The sequence below is a fragment of the Pantherophis guttatus genome, chromosome 4, assembly GCF_059756535.1.
Source record: "Pantherophis guttatus breed Tessera chromosome 4, ASM5975653v1, whole genome shotgun sequence".
NCBI classification, from domain to species: domain Eukaryota; kingdom Metazoa; phylum Chordata; class Lepidosauria; order Squamata; family Colubridae; genus Pantherophis; species Pantherophis guttatus.
Genome location: NC_142066.1, coordinates 125,981,842 through 126,005,657, shown reverse-complemented (window position 1 = coordinate 126,005,657; position 23,816 = coordinate 125,981,842). Strand labels below are relative to the sequence as shown.

General features: G+C 42.7%; 1 protein-coding gene across 24 annotated transcripts in view; it reads left to right on the top strand.

The window, feature by feature from the left end:
• The window catches only part of PHF14 (PHD finger protein 14), a 181,113-nt gene that overhangs the window by 32,541 nt on the left and 124,756 nt on the right, over positions 1-23,816 (top strand). For all 24 annotated transcript variants that reach the window (XM_060685664.2, XM_087892740.1, XM_034402580.3 and 21 more), the window contains exons 5-8: positions 2,131-2,290; positions 16,010-16,121; positions 19,375-19,512; positions 21,553-21,699. In XM_060685664.2, coding sequence (XP_060541647.1) covers positions 2,131-2,290; positions 16,010-16,121; positions 19,375-19,512; positions 21,553-21,699 — 557 coding nt within the window. The remainder of the gene's footprint in view (positions 1-2,130; positions 2,291-16,009; positions 16,122-19,374; positions 19,513-21,552; positions 21,700-23,816) is intronic.

The window sequence follows — 23,816 nt, the reverse complement described above, 5'->3', positions numbered from 1 at the left end:
CTCTGGAAAAATGGCGTTCATGGTAAGTCCAACGCCTCTTTTCTTTCTCACCTGGCTCCAGATCCTTTCTCTGAGTCTAGGGAGGGCAAAAACAGCCATTTCCACTCCCTCGGAGGCCCTCCAGACGCCTGAATGGACCCATTTCCCAACTCCCGGACAGGAAGTGACGTTTTTTGCTGTCGCCAGCCTCTGGATGCTGGGGACATCAAAAAAGTTACTTCCTGTCCAACTGGGAGTTGGGAAATGGGCCCTTTCAGGCCTCCGAGGGAGTGGGAAAGGCTGTTTTCGCCTTCCCCAGATGCACAGAGCCAGGTGAGAAAGCCAGGATCTAGAGCCAGGTGAGAAAGAAAAACAGGCCATCGCATGCCGGAAGCAGGGGGAAGGGGATTTGCGTGCGCATGTGCAGGGCGGGGTGCATAGAATTATGGGTATGGGCACGCGAACCTGCCCCCCCCCTTCCTGGCACGCGATGGCAAAAGGGTTAACCATCACTAGTATAGGAGCTTCTGCAGACATTAAAAATGTTTCCTTTTTTGTTTGTTTTCTTATAAACTATAAAATATAGACTTTTCCCACTAGAAATCTGAATTCTATGTCGTTGTGACATGTATTACTTACTTTATATAAGGGCTCGGGACAGGGGACATTCCTCTGTTCTGGTCCTCTTGGATTTTTCGGCGGCGTTTGATACCATCGACCATGGTATCTTGCTGCGACGGCTCGAGGGATTGGGAGTGGGAGGTACCGTTCTACAGTGGTTCTCCTCCTATCTCTTGGGCCGTACACAAGCGGTGTTGGCAGGGGGCAGAGGTTGATTATGAGGCCCCTCACTTGTGGGGTGCCCCAGGGGTTGGTTCTCTTGCCTCTCCTGTTCAACATCTATATGAAGCCGCTTGGGAAGATTTGGGGTGGTTTTGGGGTGCAGTATCATCAGTATGCTGATGATACCCAGCTTTTTGTACCCCAAACCAGCCCAGTGATGCCCTTGACGTGATGTCCCATTGCCTGGAAGTGATACGGAGCTGGATGGGGAGGAACAGGCTTCGACTCAACCCTGCCAAGACCGATGGCTGTGGGTACCGGCATCTTGTTCCGATCGAGATGTTCCATCGTTGACCATCGGGGGGTGAGGTGTTACCCCCTGTGGATAGGGCCCGCAACCTGGGAGTCCTCCTGGATTCACGGTTGTCTCTGGGAGACCATGTGACGACTGTGACCAGGGGGGCATTTGCCCAGGTTCGCCTTGTGCGACAGTTGCACCCTTACTTGAACCAAGATGCCCTACGCACTGTTACTCATGCGCTGGTCATCTCCTGTCTTGACTACTGCAACGCTCTCTACCTAGGGCTGACCTTGAAGACCACTCGAAGGCTTCAGCTGGTGCAAAATGTGGCCGCGCTGGTTGTGATGGGAGCGTCCCAACACTCCCATGTTACACCCCTCCTGCACGGCTTGCATTGGTTACCGGTTGCCCTTCGGGTGAGGTTCAAGGTACTGGTTATCACCTATAAAGCCCTTCATGGCCTAGGCCCGGGATGCCTGTCGGAACCCGTGCAGCCAGCAACAATCCCCAATCTCCCAGTGCCTTCCCACAGACAGGGCTTCCTCAGGGTGCCGTCGGCCACACAGTGTCGGCTGGCAACCCCCAGGGGGAGAGCTTTCTCTGTGGGCACACCCACCCTCTGGAACCCAGTTCCGTTGGAGCTCCGGATGGCCCCTGACCTTCGCTCGTTCCACCACGAGTTGAAGACCTGGTTGTTGCATAGCCTGGACTGATGGGGTGGGGGGTGTTAATGAATTTTAAACTGTTTTAAACTGGGTTTTAACTATATCATTTTAATAGGAATTATGCATTTTACTGTTGTGAGCCGCCCTGAGTCCTCGGAGATAGGGCGGCATATAAATTGCATAAAATAAATAAATAAATTATACACACACACACACACACACACACACACACACACACACACATACACATTGCCTCCTTTATTATGTATAAAATCAATATAATCAGAATCCATAGTAAACATGTCCTCCTGTTCCTTGTTTTTTCTGCTTCTTAAATTTAGAGCTTGACCACTTGATAATACCTTTCTTTCTTCAATATCTGTATGTTTCTCTTGTTTGCAGGTTGTTATGGTGTTGATGGTGAAAGTGATTCCATTATGAGCTCTGCTTCAGAAAATTCCACTGAACCATGGTTTTGTGATGCTTGCAAATGCGGTGTCTCTCCAAGCTGTGAACTTTGTCCCAATCAAGATGGAATCTTCAAGGAGACAGATGCTGGCAGGTTAGTTGCAATAAAATATAAATAGGTCTCTGAAAATTACCTTTGCTTTTTGTGCTTTTATTAATAAGTTGATTTAATATATGCAAAGAAGTGAAAAAATATACAAATAAGACAAACATTAAACAGAAAGAAACAAAAACAGAAGCATATTTTAAAAGCTCAGTTTTGAAACATACATTAAAATTTGAGTACAAAGAGTAATATTTTCATTGCATTAATATCCTGCCATTCTTCTGTGCGCTGCTTGGAGAGTCCAAGCAATGGGTTCATGTTTAGTTTGGTTGGCCAGAGACTGAGTTGAATTTGCTTAGCCACGCCTCTTTCTCCCATGAGCCTTCAATGTTTCAACTCCGTCGGCCTAAAGAGACTTGGTTTTTTTCTTTCCATTGCTCGGACTTCTAAATTAATTCAAATAGCCACTGAAGAATTTCTCTTTCTCTCCATTTAACTCATTATCCTTCTTACCACTCCTAAAGATATTCCCAGCGCCACGTGACGACCGCCAGCCACTCTGTAGAGCTAATTAGCTCCAGAGATAGCCTTTCCTCCCAAGTTGATCGCCATTGCCGCCAATTCAAGTGCAGAGGCGGTGCTTTATTCTACATTCAATTTTGGCTCCGTTTTGAGCAGAGAAGTGGCGGGAAGCAGCGAACGGCTGCACAGAGGCTCCGGAGGACCATTTCAGCTTCCTTTTCATCAGAACGACGAGAAGAGAGCCACGTGAGTTTGGCGATCGGCCCTAGCGATTTAAAACCGCCTTGCTATTTTAACGTTTGAACTTGGCTTGTGGCTTGGGGACTGTAGTGTCTGTCCCGCGCCATTTTGATTACTGCTGATTCATTGTGATTGTGTATGGGCTGTTCTGATCAGTCTCGCACCTAATTATTACAGCAGTTGCAATTGCGCTTACAAACTGTAGTGTCGGTTTGGCGCCTTATTTGCTAATATTGAACTGAAGAGAAATATTTAATTCTATTACCTACAGTTAAGAATCTCCTGTAATTGAGTTATTTCTTCATTCCAAGATGGTGGATCGCAGCTCTGCTCACTCCAAAGATACTGCAGCCTCATTTTCTGTTTCTAGAAAACCTGTGTCTTCTGATCAAAGTAAGGCAATTGGGGCACAGTTTGGGCCTTCCACTAGATCCAAGGCCTCTACTTCCACAGCGGCTTATCAGGATGCAGAGAGAAGGCAAAAAGCCTTCGAAAAACAATTTGCCAAGGCTAAAATGCAGGCAGAAGCTTCTGCAGGCCCAGTCCTCCACACAGACCATTCAGAAGCTAATACTTCTATGGCTCAAGGATTGTCCTCTTCTGTATCACCTGAAGATAGATTAACTTGGTCTCCAGATCCTACCCCAGATCCTCCTGCTGAATTGATAGATTATACTGAGGAGATTATTCCCTTATCTAGGCAGGGCTCCTCTGAGCAAATGGTCACCTCAGACCCTAGGAAGTCAGCTCCTTCGGCCGCTACAGTGGCGGGGCTCCGCCCTGAGGAGAATCAAAACCCTGTTCTTTCTCAGGAGCTCTGCCAAATTCTTGCTCAGACCAATGCCCAGGGCATTGATTCTGCCCTGCTTAGGAGGGGCATTCTTGCACCCGCTTCCGCTGGCACCATACCCTAGGGTCAGGCAGACAGGGTTTATTCCCAGGCCCCTCATTCACCCCAAGCGTATCAGGGCAGTGAATTGTCTTAACTGGGGAGGAGGAAGAATTTGCAGAACACGAGCTTTCTGAAGATGAAGATAGATCTCCTGACACGCCGGCCTTCAGTGGCCTGTTCAATCCCAACATGTTTAACACCTTGTTGTACAAGGCCAAGACCACTGCCAACTTAGGGGTTACAGCTGGAGCATCTAATCGATCGGCTGAGCAGGATCCCCACGCCCGTTTATTCACTGAGCCAGTCACCACTCAAGACGTGATTCCTTCTCCCAAATTATTTGTAGTCATTATCCGGAAACAGTGGACTCAGGCTGGATCCTTGTCTAATCCCAGCGGATTAGACAAAAAGATGTACACTGTAGAACAGGAGGTGACAGACATGCTTAAATTACCAGCAATAGATGCCCCCTTTGCCAATCTGGCCTCTCCCAACATTCTCCCCTCAGAATCAGCAGAAGGGCTGAAAACCGAGGATAGAGAGGCTGAGATGTCAGTTTGTAAGACACATCAAGCAGCTGCCTGGGCAATTAGATCAGCCACAGCAGCTTCTTTCTTTAATAGAACATCTCTCCTTTGGCTGCGCCAGATGCAAGCATGGGCTCCTCCAGGGGATGTCAGATTACATCAAGACATCAACAAATTGATAGCTGCAGCAGAATATTCTGCTGATGCAACACTCAACGCAGCGAAATTCGCTTCCAGAGCGTTGGCGTCCAATGTTACCTCCAGATGCTTGCTATGGCTTCGCCATTGGCAGGCCGATATGAAATCCAAATGGAAGTTGGCGTCTGCTCCCTTTCAGGGCAGCAATCTCTTTGGTGAGGTTCTAGACCCCATATTGGTAGAGACCAAAGATAAATGGAAGATGCTCCCACTGCCTCACAAGAGGACGGACAGGAGATACTCCCCCTTTTATCACAGGCAGTCCTTTCGTGGATCTGAGGGCGGTTACTCCGCCCCAACCTACCAGAGGACATATCCCCCCTCCTCTGATTGCTCCCAGGATAGGGCCCCATTCAGAGATAGGTCCAGACAGCCCCAGTTTAAGAGGCCCTTTCAAGGAGCCAGCAGTAGACCCTACTGGAGGTCCAAGTGACTCCCAGTTAGAGGTTCCCATCGGAGGCTGCCTCATGAGGTTCGCCGCCCAATGGGAACTTATCACAACCGATGCCTGGGCTCTGCAAACTGTCAGGCTCGGTCTCACCTTGGAATTTTCTTCCATTCCACCAAGGAGGTTTATTTCTTACACACTGCCCAGAGACGCCACCAAGAGGTCTCTGATGGAAGCCGAGATCCACCTCCTGCTGTCCATACAGGCTATAGAACCTGTCCCTGTCCAGCAGAGGGGTCTCGGCTTCTTGTTTGTTTGTTTGTTTGTTTTATTAGATTTATATACCGCCCTACTTCCGAAGGACTCAGGATGGTGAACAGACACAAAATAAAATACATAGATACAAAAGTTAAAAAACATAATTAAAACCAGATTAAATAATTTAGCCCGAGACAATTAAAAATCGCAATAATTTAAAACAGATTAAAATTTTGATTTAAAAGAATTTTAAAACGGGAGAAAATTAGGCCAGGCCGGCTTGCTGGAATAGGAGAGTCTTAAGAGTACGGCAGAAGTGCGCAGATCTGGGATCCTCCATATCTCTGGGAGGAGCTCGTTCCAGATAGTGGGTGCCCCCACAGAGAAGGCCCTCCCCCTGGGGGCCGCCAGTCGACATTGTTTAGCTGATGGCACCCGGAGGAGCCCCTCTCTATAAGAATGTACCGGCCGGTGGGAGGCTGCTTGTGGTAGTAGGCGGTCCCGTAAATAACCAGGTCCTAAGCCATGGAGCGCTCTAAAGGTGGTGACCAAAAACTTGAAGCGCACCCGGAAGACCACCGGGAGCCAGTGCAGCTCACGCAGCAGAGGTGTCACACCGGAGCGCCATGTTGATCCCGCGCGGCCGCACTCTGCGTCAGTTGGAGCCTCCGGGTGTTCCTCAAGGGGAGACCCATGTAGAGAGCATTACAGTAGTCCAGGCGAGAAGTGACGAGGGCATGAGTGACTATGTGTATGGAGCCCCGATCCAGAAAGGGATGCAACTGGCGAATCAGGCGAAGCTGATGAAAAATCCTCCTGTCACGGCCGTCAAGTGCTCTTCTAAAGACAGCCGTGAATCCAGGAGGACACCCAAGTTGCGAGCCCTCTCCTTGGGGGCCAGCGATTCACCCCCAATAGTCAGCGATGGCGTCAACTGACTATATCGAGACGTCGGGAACCACAGCCACTCGGTCTTGGATGGGTTGAGCCTGAGCCTGTTCCTCCCCATCCAGATCCGCATGGCCTCCAGACACCGGGACATCACTTCAAGGGCATCGTTGGGGTGATCCGGGGTGGAGATGTACAGCTGGGTGTCATCAGCGTACTGATGGTACTTCACCCCGAAACCACGGATGATCTCGCCCAGCGGCTTTACATAAATGTTGAACAAAAGGGGCAAGAAGACCGACCCTTGTGGCACCCCACGTATGAGGGAGCCTTGGGGTCGACCTCTGCCCCCTGCCAACACAGACTTCAACCGGTCAGAGAGAAAGGAGGAGAACCACCGTAGTATAGTGCCCCCCACCCCTAACTCTTCCAACCGGTGCAGCATGATACCATGGTCAATGGTATCAAAAGCCGCTGAGAGGTCTAATAGGACCAGGACAGAGGAGCAACCCCAGTCCCGAGCCCTCCAGAGATCATCTACCAACGCGACCAATGCCATTTCCGTGCTGTACCCAGGCCTGAAGCCCGACTGGAACGGATCCAGATCCAGGCTTCTATTCGATTCTCTTTCTGGTTCCCAAAAAATTGGGGGGCAGCAGGGGTATCTTAGATCTAAAACGACTCAACATGCACATAAAATACAAGCGCTTCAAAATGCAATCCCTAACCTCAATCCTGAATTGCATCAGACAAGGAGATCTCCTAACATCCATAGATCTCAAAGAAGCCTACGTGCATATCCCAATTCGGACCTCACACAGGAAATATCTCAGATTCTGTTACGCAGGACAACACTTCCAATACAGAGCCCTCCCCTTCGGTCTTTCCTCTGCCCCCAGGACCTTCACCAAGCTCCTGGATGTGGTGGCGGCCCACCTTCAAGCTCGCCCCATCAGGCTTCAATGTTATCTAGACTGTTATCTAGATATATTGATCCAATCGTCGTCCATTAGGCAGGCAAGACAAGATCTGATAGAAACTATTCAAACTTTGCAGATGCACGGTTTTTCTGTAAACCTAGAGAAGAGCCAGTTAATTCCCTCCCACTGTATCCTTCACTTAGGAGCATGCATAGACTCAGTCAATTGTCAGGTATTCCTTATCACCAGAACGCCTAGCCAGCATACGGGCCTTGATATAGCGGGTCAGGTCAGCCAGGTCAGTGTCCCTGGCAGTATTGTCCCAGTTGTTGGGAAAGGTGATCTCCTGCCTTGCCATAGTTCCTTGGGCAAGGTTACATTCTCGGACCCTGCAATGGTTCCTTCTACCGAGCCAACAATCAGGCATCAGCCACTCCACAACAAGAGTCAGGGTGCCTCTGAAGGTCCTTCATTCCTTGAATTGGTGGTTGTCGCCCTCCCTCGAGAACGGCTGTCTTTTCAAGGAGCCTCCACGACTAACGCTGACTTCGGATGCCAGTCTATTTGGCTGGGGGGGGCACACTTGGGCTCCCAGATGGCTCAAGGCAGATGGTCACCACAGGATCTTTTACACGACATAAACTGGTTGGAGCTCAGAGCCGTCCACCTAGCTCTGCGTCACTTCCATCACTCGCTAATGAACTGTCACGTGTTGCTGTTAACCAACAATGTCACCGCCAAGGCGCATGTGAACAGACAGGGAGGCACCCAGTCCAAGGACCGGATGTCCGAAACGACGAGCCTGAGTCTCTGGGTGGAGTCCCACATGCTTTCCCTTCAGGCGGAACATATTTCCAGGACAAACAACGAACAGGTGGATTGGTTGAGTCGCACAACCATCGACCAGTCCGAATGGCGTCACCACCCAGACCTGTTTTACCAACTTGCGACCAGGGGTGGCCAGCCATGCTATTTGCAACACCAAAAAACACTCAACTCCCTCGGTTCTTTTCCCGATTTCCGATGCCGGGGGCCGAAGCGACCGACGCCCTTCGGGCACCCTGGACTTGAGGACTCCTATACGCATATCCCCTGACACCTCTGCTTCCGAAAGTCATTCGAAAGATTCTGGACGAGGAGGCGGAAATTCTACTGATGGCACCACACTGGCCCAGACGGGTATGGTTTGCAGATCTAGTGTCACTGTCTGTGTCCCGCCCATGGTGGATTCCATCGGACAAGATCGACCTCAGCCAGGGGGCCGTACATCATCCCAAGCCCCAATGGCTCCAACTGGCCGTCTGGCGATTGAGCGGAAAATCTTGAAGGATTCCAGGTTCTCAAGTGAAGTCATTTCCATCATCCAGGCTTCTCGCCGTCTCTCTACCACCAGGATTTACGAAGCCACTTGGTCAGCCTTTTCCCGCTGGTGCCGAAAGTCGCACATACCGCCCACGTCAGCATCCATTCCGGACGTTTTAAGCTTCCTCCACTCAGGCTTTAAGCAAGGACTTACTACCAACACATTCCACAGACAGGTAGCTGCTCTGGCGATTATCTTACATTGCAAGGGCACTACCACCCTCTCTCAGCATCCCAAGGTGAAGAGTTTCCTGAGAGGAGCCTCGAACTTGCGTCCTCCTACAGTACATAGGCATTCATCCTGGGACTTATCACTTGTCCTGCAAGCGCTCATGTCTCCCTTCGAGCCTTTAGGGTCCGCCAGTCTCAAGATACTTACCTTTAAAGTTTCCTTCCTGATCACAATCACATCTGCAAGAAGAATTTCCGAGATGGCGGCCCTGTCGATACCTATGTCTCTTTTACTCCGACAGGGTGGTTCTCAGATTGGACCCAACCTTCATGTCCAAAATCAATTCCTGGTTTCACAGGGCACAGGAGGTCGTTTTGCCTAACTTTTGCCCTGAACCTGCACATCCCAGGGAATGACGTTGGCACACTCTCGACATTCGTAGAGTGCTTCACAAGTATATAGATAGGACTGCATCATTCAGAAAATCTGAATCACTATTTGTATCATTCCAGCCTACTTCCTTGGGAAAGAAAGTAACCCCGTCTACAATTGCGAGGTGGCTCAAGGCTTGCATCGCAATGGCCTACGAACACCAGGCTAGGCCACTTCCAAGAAACATCACTGCGCATTCAACCCATAGCGCTGCCACTACAGCAGCTTGGGCTACTCAGGCTTCCATATTGGAAATTTGCAGGGCTGCCACTTGGGTTTCCCTCACTACCTTTATCAGAAATTACAAACTGGACACGTTTGCCTAGGCCAAGGCATCATTTGGCAGAAGAGTCCTGCAGCAGGTTTTACCCGGTGAAAGGCCCTGGACCGCTCGGACTCCCGCCCTAGGGATACTTAGCTTGGGTATATCCCATTGCTTGGACTCTCCAAGCAGCACACAGGAGAAGGAACATTGGAACTTACCTGAATGTTCGTTCTATGTGCGCTGCAGGAGAGTCCAACCCCTCCCTAGTTTTGTAGTGGTCCAGAATCTGGCATCCTGATGAAGGGGATCTTATTACATCATCATGGCTACGTCATGTACAGACCTCTTCATCGAAACACTGAAGGCTCATGGGAGACAGAGGCGTGGTTAAACAAATTCAACTCAGTCTCTGGCCAACCAAACTAAACATGAACCCATTGCTTGGACTCTCCTGCAGCGCACATAGAACGAACATTCAGGTAAGTTCCAATGTTCCATTCATTAGGACACAATAAATGCATTCCGGTCCAGAATTGTAAATATTTGTTAATGAGTAATAGTGCCACATTTTTTTGCTGTGCCACATGCCTGGTAAATCCATAGGTGTTCAAATATTAATTCCAACTTTTTGTAGTAATTCAAAAGCAGATTGAGATCTTTAAATCATATTACTGTTCTCAAAACCATAGAAATGTGTATACTAAACCAAAAGCAATTAAGTTACAATCAGCCCTTTTACGTTTTTTTCTTAATTTTTGCACTATACTATTAAATTTTGGTATAGAACATTCATAATTATCAATAAGGCATGACAACTATTCATCATTACACCTAATTTGGAAGATGCTATTAACTTTTTTCTTTCTAATATTTAAACTACAGCTTAGAAAATGGCCAGATTCCTTTACCAGGTCTTCAGAATCAAGGGCTTCCCAATGTAACACTCCTTTTATGGATTATCTATAGTGTATATAACACTCCTAAAATTATAATACTCACTCTATGACAGTGATGCCAAAAAAAGGAGCACTTCGCGCATGGTCGTCAGGGCCGCGACTAGGAAGAGGAGCTGCCATGGGGGCATGCATGCGCCAGATAAGGTACTTCCAGTTTCCAGTGCACACATGCGCATCGGCAGGAAGTCTTCCGGTTACTGCCGTGCACGCGCACCCGCCAAGCATCTGGCCGACACGGATGCTCATGATGGGAAACGGAAGACCAGCTCTTCCGGTTTCTGGCACTGCCACATGCACAAAGGCCATCTGATCATCATGTGCACATGTGTATCAGAAACCCGGAAGAGGAATGGGCGACATTGCGTGTGCTTGGCAATCTGGCTCCATGTGCCACTCAGGCATGCGTGCCATAGGTTCACCATCACGGCTCTGTAAGATAATTTGGGCCATGAAGTTTAAGTCTATATTCTGTGCAAGAATGTATTTTGTGGGACTTGAAATTACTCGATAATATATGCATGGTCCATGGTGCTCTCTGAGGTTTTTTTTTTTTTTTTTTTGGCAGATGTTTCATTACCAAAGTAGATAACACCAGTGTTAGAAGGGAGTGTGGTTTATTCTCTATTTATATACTACTCCTAACCCTGTCAATGTTGGTGGGCGTGGCCTTGGTAACACATTTAAATTTAAGCTTTTATCTTAATGAACACTTAAATTTAATTTAAAAATGCAGAATGGGAAAAAATATTTTAACATTGGATACATTGAAGGGTATTTTTGAACAATGAACACAGAAGTTAATTTTAAGATTGTCTGCCATTGTAGACAAACAATTTTAAAAGAGGAAGTGTATCTATCTTTACCAGTCAAAACAGACTGATCTACAAGTGGATTTAAAAATTACAAGCAATGTGAATGACATGGGGAAAGATGTAATACCTATCATATACATGGAACCAGCTAATATCTTAATAACTAAAAGGAATATAAAATGGCTGACCAAAAGAGTGACTTAGATAACTTTTTTATATTGGATTTAAGAAATGATCAGAAAGATTTTGTGAGAAGAAAGAAAAAAAAGTTTTAGGACATTATTTGAAGGCAGATTAAAATTATTAAAACTTAAAGGAAAAATATAAAGCATCATCAAGGTTAAAATATGTTGTTATTTCTGGTGACCCTAAATGGGACTTTTGTTGACTAGGACTGAGTGACAAGATTTTAAAAATCAGTTTTAAAAATAAGAAATGAAATAAGGAATGAAGAGATAGATTGTTACATTTTAAGAAAAGGTGATAAATTGTTCAAATTATTTGTACTTGTGACAAAGGAGTCACTTCTTTAAATATTTTTTTTCTTTGCTATATTATTTTTTCTTTAACTTTTTCTATACTACTTTTCTTTTTTTCCTTAACTTTCTACTTTCTTCCTTTTATTTTTGTAGTTTGTATTTTTATCCATTCAACTATAATTTTTAATAAAAGCATTGTTAAAAAAAATCATCCCCCCCCCCAAAAAAAGTTGGGATCTTTGGAAAAGCTTAAGCGATGCTCAGCATCAAATCTGTCTTTCACAATTTTTAGCCTTAAAATAAATAAAAATACTATTTCACTATTAAAAGCTGTTGAATGAACTATAGATTGCCATCCATCTATTCAAGGTGCAAGAACATTTGGCTGGGCTGGGCACTAACAACTTGCCAAATACCATTCTGTTGCTTTCAGTCTTAATCAATTTTATTGCTTCTGCAACAAAGAAACCCTCTGGAACTCAGCCACATTTTCTAACAATGAACGTTCCATTTCTCTATTTGTATTCAGAGACACCTAAATATATTGAATCAGGAATCTCAGAAATACAAAGTAATTCACAAATTTACTATGATGTTGTTTTAAAGTGACCTTTTTGAATTTGAATATTTAATTTGATGAACTGCGTTTAAAATGGTTTTACCACCAGAAACCAGTTCCTAGGCTGCAATTTCAATGATGGGATTGAAAGACTAATTTTACAATTTTGACATATGCAGCTTATTTAATTATCAATTTTCTCTTTTGAAAAAGTATATGATATAGATAAGTATTAAAAAGTCTATTTTGTAAGCTACTTTACAACCATTTAAAGCTTTTCTGGTATGAATAATCTTTTTTAAATGATCTGAAAGCAGTATGAATGTTCAGGAATTTACCCAGTTGATTTGATATCATCATTGCTTCATCTGAAAGAAGCTGAGTGATATGTGTTTGGAAGTCTGAAGTTGAAATGAGACTATGAAAAAAGGTATCAGTAGCACAGAGCTAGCATTTTGGGAATGCTATGACCTCGACCTAGTGCTGGATTTTTGCAGCTCAGATATTGTAATTCTATAGAGAAAACCTATGTTTGCACAACTATATGTAAAAAAACCCACCACATTTTAAACAAGGAAACAATTTGCAATAAATGATGCAACATCTGCCAAAGGCAGCATCCATGTTTAAGGGCGGTGGTGGACCCAGAAAAAACAATTCTTGCTGAATTGTGGAATAAAATATTCTTTTCAATTAGAATATTAGAAGGGCAGATACAAGTTAAAATTTTGTTGCTTATCAATTTGGAATCCATTACTACAAATAAAATACCCTTTTTGTATACCAACTCCTCTATATGTGAAATATATTAATTTATAAATTAAAATATAATAAACACAATTTCTTTTCAGTGGACTTAATTCGATTATAGAATGACTTTTCAGTTGGGTGAATAAATGGAATAGTTATGCTGGATTGATGACCCATAATAAAAGTTTGGCTTGATTTGATTGGATATGAGTGGGATGTGAGATTGAAATACTTTCCTTTGGATATATTAATGGAGGTTTCAGTATGGGGGCAAGGAAAAATAACATTTTTCTTTAAAAAAAAAAAAACAATCTATCAACAGCCATTAAGTAGTGATGAAATGTATAGGTTCTGATCTGAAACAGTGGAGAAGATCTCAGCAAGATGGAAAGGAAAAGGAAAGAAATCTCTTTTTTTCCTACACTATTGAGCATTGAATAGGTTATAAAAGCATGCTCTTTCAAGGTTGAAAAGGTTACCCACAATAGACTATTACATAATGGGGAACCACAAGGTTGCCCACTTAAAATGTACTTGATCCTATGACCTCAAAGGGTGGTTGCATGATAAACTGTACATTTTCTTCTGACTTAAATTTGTCTCATTATTAAACTATTTGTTTTACAATTTTCTTTTTAATATGAAGTGATATTCCATTAAATAGTTAATATTAAACACATCTCTTTTTAAATGTATTCCTTAATTATATGAGTGGTTGGAACAGGATGAAATCTTCTGTTTTGCTATAACCAAAATAAGACTATTGTCTTTATTTTGTTTGTTTGTTTCTTTTTTTCTTTCCAATCACCAACATCTGTCATCTTTGCTCTGAGCAAAATAGATGGGGAAGTAACACGAAAGATTATTCTTCTTTGATTACCCAATTTGTCTTAATTACAAGGTTCTCAAACGTGCAGCTAAATAAATGAGCAGGAAAACATTTAGGCAATAGTATTAAAAGCAGCTGAAGCTGCCTCAGCTGTGAACTTGACTGACTTCTGTGTATTTTAATAAAGATTCAGGATGGAGTTCACACATAGGTGGTTGAGGAAATGAGACACTTGTGTGCCAATCATTCTGAAATGGCAGTTTAAATCTGTAATACTATAGTACTTGTGTGACATGTACTAAAACATTTTGAGAAGGTCACTATGAAGCAAGCAGCCAGCTGTTGGGTTTATCATAGATAAACTCCTACAAAGTGCAGCAGCATTTAATACACCAGTGGAGCATGAAAAAACTGTGCAAATTAAATTGAGAAGCAGCTGTGGTTGAAGATGTGTATCTTTATATTGAACTCCTCAGGGTGCAATGGTGAGGTTGCATTAAAACATTCTATCAAAAATCTCCAGCCAAACCCTTGCCTTTTAAACTAAAATAATTGAAGATAATGTGAAGGTGGCCTATTATTTCCCTCTATTTTCCCACAACTGGTTTTCCTGTGTAATACATCAGTGGAAATTTTTTTTAAAAAATTGAAAAGACCTCATGATCTTTTTAATGAATTAACTATTTAATGAGTTAATATTTTATTTTTGCATGAATGTTTTCTGTAAATAATTGCTCTATATTTCTATTATTTTTTCCTTTTTTTCATAGAAAACACATTAAAATGGCAAGTTTTCATGTGGCAAAAATAGTTGCGGATGTAAGAAATTTTGTGTAGTTTGAAATTATTTTCAATTCTGCTTGGCACATATTTTAACAAAATCTGATTTAATATATACACAAACTTGCATAGAGTGTTCTTGGATATCATTGTTTCATGATTTTACAATATATATCTATTTTTTAGATGCTGTTAACAGATGACATTTATTAGACACAAAGGATAATCTTGATGGGTTGCAGTCCTTGGGCAAATGTATAGAAGAAAAAGCAAAACAATGTAGATGAAGCCTCTGGGATTGTACAGACGTTAGAACAAACCTAAAATTCTGCTGATAGCGTAGTGTAGATAGTTGAGAAAAGTTCACAGTGGTTCGCAGTGGGGCCGCATGCTCTTTTGCGCATGCGCAGAAGCATTTTGATGATGTCGGGGTCAGTGAGCGGATCCTCCCGCCGGTTTTACTACCGGTTCTATAGAATCGAGGCAACCTACCACTGAGTGAATTTATTTTTAAGATTGCATCAGAAATAATTATTTTCAAGCTCGAAGAGGCTGATCAAATAAATATGATATAGCAAAAAGGTTAGAAAATTATGATATAAATTTCAGTTATTTAATTGTGTCCTTGTGCTTTTAATGTTCATCTGAAGTCATAAGGACTCCTGCTTAGTGGTAGCTTCTAAGCAGAGAGAACCCAGTCAGAACAGTTATATTTTGACAATTGCCAGTGCAGATTATCACAATGGAATCTTCATAGGGCTGTTCTCAAAAGCAATTTGGAAGTTGCAATTTAGAGAGATGTTAAAGAAGATTTCAATATTTGAGGGAGGGCCTTTTTTGGTATATAATTGCCCTAGAATTACAACCTGTCAAGAAGATTGCCCTTTGCATCTCAGCATAGTAAAGAAATGGAATATAGGGCGTTCTTGGCCAGGATGATCCATTAATGAAAGATCTTTTAGAGATTTAACAGCAATGCATCGATTACTTACTTAAGCCATTATCTGTAGTGATTATAGGTTAATTATGGTATATTTTGCTTATTAGATTATCAATGTGCTTCTATATTTCTAATGCATGGATGAATTGCAAGTTATTTTCTTTCATGCTAAGATCTGTTTTTGTAGGATGAGAGAAATATTTTATTTTTATTAAATATTTTATTTAATAACTAGAAATTTAGTGAATTCTTATCTGCACATATTCCAATTATCTATACAGAAGCTTGCAATATAGGGAATGCAGGTTTTCAAAGGAATGCAGAAAATATAACTTTTTATTTTAACCTAAGAAATTCAAGAATGTATGTAAAATGCTTCCACTTCATTAATTGCAATTTAAAACATATTCTTGTGCTAATACTCCGGCTCTGTAGACAATACAATTATCAATTGGATCAATGCAACATTTTAATTTCTATCTTTTATTGTTCAGAGGTAAAAAAACTAATATTTCAATTTATGGCACAATCTTTCCTTTTACTGTTTTTCAGTTGAAAGCAAATGTAATAAAATGCACAATATCATTTTTTGTTATAGATGGGTCCATATTGTTTGTGCACTATATGTTCCCGGAGTGGCATTTGGAGATATTGACAAATTGCGACCAGTAACACTTACAGAAATGAACTATTCCAAGTATGGTGCAAAGGTAACATCAAAAGAGATATATTTTACTAACATGTAGACCGGTGGTGGGTTTCAGAAATTTTTACTACTGGTTCTGTGGGTGTGGCTTGTTTGGTGTGTCATGGCTTGGTGGACATTTCATGGCTTGATGGGCATGGCAAGGGAAGGATACTGTAAAATCTCCATTCCCTCCCAACCGAGGGAAAGGTTACTGCAAAATCCCCATTTCCTCCCGATCAGCTGGGACTTGGGAGGCAGAGAATAGATGGGGGGGAGCCAGTCAGAATTTTTACTATTGGTTCTCCGAACTACTCAAAAATTCCGCTACTGGTTCTCCAGAACTGGTCAGAACCTGCTGAAACCCACCTCTGATGTAGACTTTTATTATGTATTTATTTTGTTTGCTTCTATTCATTGCAACTAAGAAATGTACTGTAGATCAGTATAATGTTTTTTTTTAATTATTGTGAACCATATTTATATATGGAGATAAGAAACAATCATTGTTCATTGTTATTATGATATTCATATATTGTTATATAGAATAGCGTAGAGCAGAGCAGAGTAGAGCAGAGCTGGAAGAGACCTTGGAGGTCTTCTAGTCGATGCCCCTTCTCAAGCAGGAGAACCTATACTATTTCAGATAAGTAGCTGTCTACTCTCTTCTTAAAAATCTCCAGTGATAGAGCACCCATGATTTCTGAGAGCAAGCTATTCCACTGGTTAATTGTCCTCACTGTTAGGAAGTTTCTCCTTAATTCCAGGTTGCTTCTCTCTTTGGTTAGTTTCCAACCATTGTTTTTTGTCTTGCTCTCCGGTGCTTTGTAGAATAATTTGAGCCCTCTTTCTTTGTGGCAGCCCCTCAAATACTGGAATACTGCTATAGGGTCACCTCTGATTCTTCTTTTCTTTAGACTAGCCAAACCCAAATCCTGCAGCCATTCTTTATATGTTTTAGTCTCCAGGCCTTTGATCATCTTAGTTGGTCTTCTTTGAACTTTTTCCAAGGTCTCAACATTTTTTTTATAGTATGGTGACCCAATTTGGTTGCAGTATTCCAGGTGTGGTCTTACTAGTGTTTTATAAAATGGTACTAGTACTTCACATGGTCTTGATTTTATGCCTCTGTTTATTTCATATGGTTTATATTATCTTTGTTGGAATTGTAATTAAAAGTGAGGCAGAAAAGGAAATATCCAATTCTAATTCAATTTTATTTCAGAAATTTAAATAATTTATAATTTTTTCTGTTGAAAGTAGAGGGGGAAAAATCTATTTTAATTTGAACGTCCCATGATTTGTGCTGTTTATATTTCTCCATTTTTTTTTGTTTATTCTTTATCTTGTATAAGTTTGGATTCTTTAAAAGTATATTTTGAAAGCAGTAAAGATGCTTTAAAGCACACTCCATATATAGGTAGGTCCTTGCTTGACAACCATTCACCTGTAAAGCTTGCCTATACTTATAACCATAGGGATGCTTCAGCTATATCCACCTCTATCCATTTGACTGCCCTGAACAACAGAATTCCTCAACATTGAATATATTGAGGCTGAAGTAGAGGCCCAGGCTTTGAACAGTCTCATTGTGCCACCACCACCTCTGGGCATCTACATTGACCCCAGTGCCACTAATATCAAGGAGTGTCATCCCAGACCTGGCATCATGGTCAGCCACCACAGTTCAAAGTCCCAGCTACCCATATGCTGTACAGATGCTGCTCCCTCTAGATGACATTTGCTGTTTTTCTCCCCCTGCTGATGAAGTGCCTGGCTTGGCCTCCTGGCCACACCAGACATTCTTCGTCAGGTTGCTTATGCCTTTCTCCAATTCATGTACGCTGCTCTCATGGTTTGGAAAGCTTTAGAGGCTTTTGCATAAAGCCATACTGGATGCATCTTATCAGCAGCAGGGCGAAGTAAAGGTACCATATTTTTCGGAGTATAAGATGCATCGAATATAAGACGCAGCTTAGTTTTGGGTGAGGAAAAAAAAATCTGCCTACCAGGTATTCATCTGGTTAGTGTCCTTAGTCTGGGCATCTTCAGCACATTAGTTTGCTGCTTTTTTTATCCCCTACTTGGGGATAAGGCACAGCTGTTCTAAGGCACAGCTGAGAGGAAGCAGCAATGAGAAAAGCAGGCAAAGCATTGGGGGGGGGGAGCAGTGATCGCGTCAGTCGGCTAGCGCCTCGTTAGGGCTGAAAAAAAGCTTCTAAAGAACAGCTGAGAGTCAGAGCAAAGCATGGAGATAGCTTCACTTGCTAGCACCTGTTTAAAGCACAGCGGAGAGTCAGAGCAGGCAAAGCTGGGAAGATTGCTCACTAGTGCCTCGTTAGCACCTAGTTAGGGCTGAAAAAAAGCTTCGATAAAGCTACATTTAGAGTATAAGACTCACCCAAATTTTTAGCTTCTTTCAGGGGAGAAAAAGGTGCGTCTTATACTCCAAAAAATACGGTAAGTTGTACACAGCAGGGTGGTTGCTCTATGCACTAGGATGGCTTGCAGCAGGCTTGAGGTTCACTCCTTAGCAGCAGCAGAGCTTGGGCTAAAATAGAAGCCCAGGGGCAGTAGTATCTGGTGAGACTGCTGAAGATCCTAGACCTCTTTTTGGCCCCAGTGCTGCCTCTATTGCCAAGGAGTGTCATTGTGCAGGATATAACAGTATGTGGAAATAACTCTGAAAGACCGGAAGGCAAGTGGAGAGGTGCTCCCAGAACAATAGATAAAGGAAGACATAGCCCATAACTACATAATAGAAAAATAAAGAGACTTAGAAAGAAATCTTCCTAACTTTTCAAATTGTAAAAGAGAGAGCAAGAGATGCATACAGTCGGACTTTCAAGATTCTATTATAATAAATTAGAATTAGTTCATCTACTCATATTTCCTGTCTGGTCTACCTGGGAAGTCTGACAAGGGTAGCTAAAATAGCAGATATGGAAAGAGAGGTAGTTGGGTGAGAGAGTTAAAGAGGAGACAGTCCCTCCCCTTACCAAGGCTCAGGGCTGGGAAGGACGTAGATGGAAACAACTTGGATCAGGGTAAGTGTTTGCCTAATGACTGGTGGGATTTTATTAACAATGGCAGTGGGGATTGTCATGATTGTGTCTCTAAGCAATGAAGTCATGTGACATTGCACTTTACAGCTGTATTACTTAGCAAAGGAAATTCCGGTCTCAATTACTGTGGTTAAATAATTACCTATAGTTAGTACCTATATGTCTGTTTTTCTAGTATTTATTCTATTGCTTTCTCTCACTGATCTGTGGCAGGAATGTAGTTTCTGTGAAGATCCTCGTTTTGCAAGAACTGGTGTTTGCATTAGCTGTGATGCTGGAATGTGTAGAGCTTATTTCCATGTGACTTGTGCTCAAAAAGAAGGCCTATTATCAGAAGCTGCAGCAGAGGAGGTAAGTAAGCTTGAGTATTCTAATGATTCAGTCTGAGGTGGGATCTGTTACCATTAAAAAATCAGATGAACATATTAAAATATCATACATAACAGCATTTATGTTTTGGTATCCTGAAGCCTCCTTAGATTTAAATGCAAGTAGTCTTGGTGAAAAAATATTTAGTGGCAAATAGCATACTTTTTAAAAAGTTAATTGGGATTTTTTCTTACATCATGATACAGGCATTGTCTGCCTTCCTCTTTTCCTTCTGTTTTCTTTGAAGAGAGGGCTGTTTTTGATAGAAAGAATTTCTCCTGCAATTGTTTTATACTAAAAACAACTGTAAGTAGGTTGATTATGACCTTCAGCTCTATTACAGTTGAGTGCTTCTCTAATCAAATAACAAAGTGTTCAGATGCCCCATGCCATCCATCATTTTTGTCTGATATTTTGTCAGATAATAATCTATTGGTTGTTGTTATATCTGTTTAAAACTAAAAAGATGCTTTTGGTTGCAAAATACTTATCAATTAAGTTATCCGTGTACTGACAAATAAAACTATACTTATTTATGTGTACATAAAATCAATATTTTTTAAGCTTATAATTTTTCAGAAGTTGATAAGGTTTTTCAATTTGACTTGCCTTCATTAAAAAAATGAACATGAGTTTTGAATGAAGGGAAATATAGGTGTCAGAGTAATGTTGCAGAATCCAATCTGAATCAGTCACTGGGATCAGAGGTTTATTCTACCAAGCCTTCAGATTTGTCCTGGAACCCATTCTCAGGAAACTTCCCATTCTCCTGAATATTGGGGTATTCTGAACTGCACTGTGGATTTAGTTTCGCAGCCAGTAATGTTGTCTTTGAGCAGAGACAAAAATAGCCAAAAGACAAAAATTGAAATGATTGAAGCCTGGTGGCTGGATTGAAGCCCCTTGTCAGTCAACAGGAGTGCTGATTTACCTTACCAGGTACTTAGGAGCCAAGGGCATGGCAGCACAAGGAAACAAAAATCAACAATTTAACAGCCAGCTATCAACACCCTGATTAATAATTAAAAGCTACACACAATCAGGCACCACATAAAAACTATGCATAAACAGCCCAGTGCACACATTCTGGAGAGTGAGAAGTTTCCTGAGAATGGTTCTAGCATGAGTTCAAAAGCTGGAAGAATAAATCTCTGATTCCAATGACCTACTCAGATTGGATCCTGGAACATGAGTTGCTTATACTATGATTGAATAAAACTGTTTTAGAAGCTTTAATGCTCTTTTCTGGATCATGATGTCCTGCACTCAGTCACTCATGCCCTGCTAATTTCCTGCTTGGATTACTGCAACTCTCTCCACATCAAGCTCCCTTGAAGAGTGTTCAGAAGCTATAATAGATCCAGAATTGCACAACAAGGATACTTTTGGAAGCCCCTAGAGTAGTACATGTAACAGTCTGCGATCTGTTCCCAGATGCAATTCAAGATGTTGGTTATTACCTTTAAAGCTCTTATGGCATGGGTCCAGGGTATATATAGAACCCTTTTTCCACAAGGGAATCAGCCTGCCCTACCTGTGCCGACAGAAAGAGCTTACTGTGGATGCTCTCAGCCAAGGAATTCCAGAATTCCATGACAGAAACCTGTCCAGAATGCCTGTACAGAAATCCAGGTATTTCTGCCATGATTCCCCTCCTTTGGAACATCTTACCACAGAAGGTAAGATCTGCCCCTCTTTTTTAGCCTTCAGGAAAAACTTAAACCTAGATAGGCCAACTGGCACGGGGTCTTGATGGAAAAGCTGTTGGCTGAATGTGATTGGTGCGCTAACAAAGAAAGCACCTCTAACTGTCCCCACCAAACTCAAGTTTATTACCAGTAGTCTGTTTTAATATAATTTTTAATCTGTTGTTATATTTATAATTGTTTTGATATTTATATATGGTTTGGATATTTGTATATTTTCTCTTATTGTAAGCCACTCAGAGTCACTTCAAACTGTAAGATGAATGGCAAATAAAATTGATAAAAAGTATTCTTCATTTTTGTTTCATTGCCTTAGGATATTGCAGATCCGTTCTTTGCTTACTGTAAACAACATGCTGACAGAATGGATAGAAAATGGAAGCGTAAGAACTATTTGGCTTTACAGTCCTACTGTAAAATGTCTTTGCAAGAAAGAGAAAAACAACTTTCTCCCGAAGCTCAGGTATTATTATAGTTTATTTGTATTTGGTACAAGCTTCTGAATGGTACAACAAAATTAAATGAAACAAGCATTTCTGGAAACACTGATTCTCAAATATTTTGTTTACCTGTTTGCATACAGTGTAACATTTTTGTTGACTTAAATTAACATCTCGTTTCTCAGCTATTTCAGTTTCCATGAATCCACATCTTTATTCTATTGAAGTTGAGATAATGGAGACCATGATATGACCAAATTAACTAATGAAATCATAGTATTTATTTTTAAAAGATGAAATAGCAAAGAAATCCCAAGAAATGACTTTCCTTTTTGCAAAGAAATGGATGAAAATAAGAATTATAATTCAGATAAATAAGTGATTTACATTGTCATTTTGCATATATGCTGATAATATTTTATCTGGTTATGATTGATGAGAGACACATCTTGTGATTATACAGATAGTTCTTAATTTATGAGCATTTGTTAAGCAACTGTTTGAAGTTACAACACTGAAAAATGTGACTTATGATGCATTTTTGCCTTCCACAGTTTCTCTATGGTCACGTGATCAAAATTAAGGTCTTTTGGCAACTGACTTAACATTATAACAGTTGAAGCATTCCAATATCATATGATCACTATTTGTGACATTCCCAGTTGGCTTCTCACAGTCAGTGGGGAAGACAGCAGGAAAGGTCAGAAGTTGCAGTGATGTGATATCTTGTTAATAAACTACTTAACAATAAATTGTTTCATAAAAATTATGGTCTTAAGTGAAAGACTATATGTAATGATTAAGCTTAATGATTAGCATAATGCTATAAAAGATATTAAAGATATGATCCTCTGCACATGTCCAAGATGGCTGCTCTCAGCTGAGCGGCGGTGATGCCAGGGGGAATATTCCCGGCTTTTGGGGGTCTCAGAGGCCGGACTAGCTGATTATGCCCCATGCCCGGTGAGGGGAGCTTTTCACCGACCTCTTTGTCATCTTGTGAGCTTGTTGCTCCACAGGACATGACGGCCAGGACGAGAAAGTGGAGTGGAGAGCGGAGGCTGCTATGCTGCGGTTTTGCAGCCGGGTGAGAGCAGCCTCGGCGTCTCCCCACGGTCGCTGGGCTGGTGGAGCGTCGGCTACGGCGATGCTGCCCTCTGCTGACGCTCCAGGGGAGGCCGTGGGGATGGCGGGAGTTCCTGCGAGACCCAACGGTCGATGGAGGCAACTTTGGAGGGCTGGCGACGCCGGAGGGTTGTGTGGGTTTGGGGGTTAACCCACGGCGGGAGGGATCTGGCCCAGCTGCCAGTCGGGCCACGGAGGGTGCGGATTCCGGGGGTAAGGGGGGCATCAGAGTTTATTCTGCCGAGGGCTTTACCATCACTATGCTGAGTGGGAGGGGCAGATACAATGGGAGCAGGGGACCATATCACGTGGGGGCGCGTGCTCGCTACCTTAGAGCAGTGGCACGCCCCGGTCCCCATAGCCCTTCTCATTCCCCAGGCTGTTCAGACTTTCAGGGCCCGAGCCTTCGGCTGTTGTTGTGCAATGCCAGGTCTGTGGTAAATAAAGCCCCCCTCATCTGTGATCTTATTTAGGAGGGGGGAGCGGACCTGGCAGGCATTACGGAGACCTGGTTGGGCCAGGAAGGGGGAGTTCGCTTTGTAGATATGTGCCCACCAGGCTTCCACGCATTCCACCAGCCGAGAGCTCAGGGCAGGGGTAGGGGGGGTGGCGGTTCTTATAAAGGAAGGTCTTGATCCAAGGGGACTACTGTTCCACAGATAGCCGGATGTGAGTCCTTTCTTGTGAAGTGGGGCCGTGGAGTGCAGATGGGTTTGTTGATCACGTACCTGGCTCCCTGCCGCGTGGCAAGGACCCTGCCTGAGCTGCTTAACGTCATAGCTGAGGTGGCAGTTGATACCCCCAGACTTTTGGTCATGGGGGATTTCAACCTGCCATCTATCGGTGAAACATCTGAGGTGGCTCGGGAGTTCATGGCTTCCATGACGGCCATGGACCTGACTCAGTTAATTCATGGCCCTACTCACTTGGGTGGGCACACTCTGGACTTAGTTTTTATCTCTGGTCAATGGTCGAGTGGCCTTGATACAGGGGATATAGTCATCGAACCCTTGTC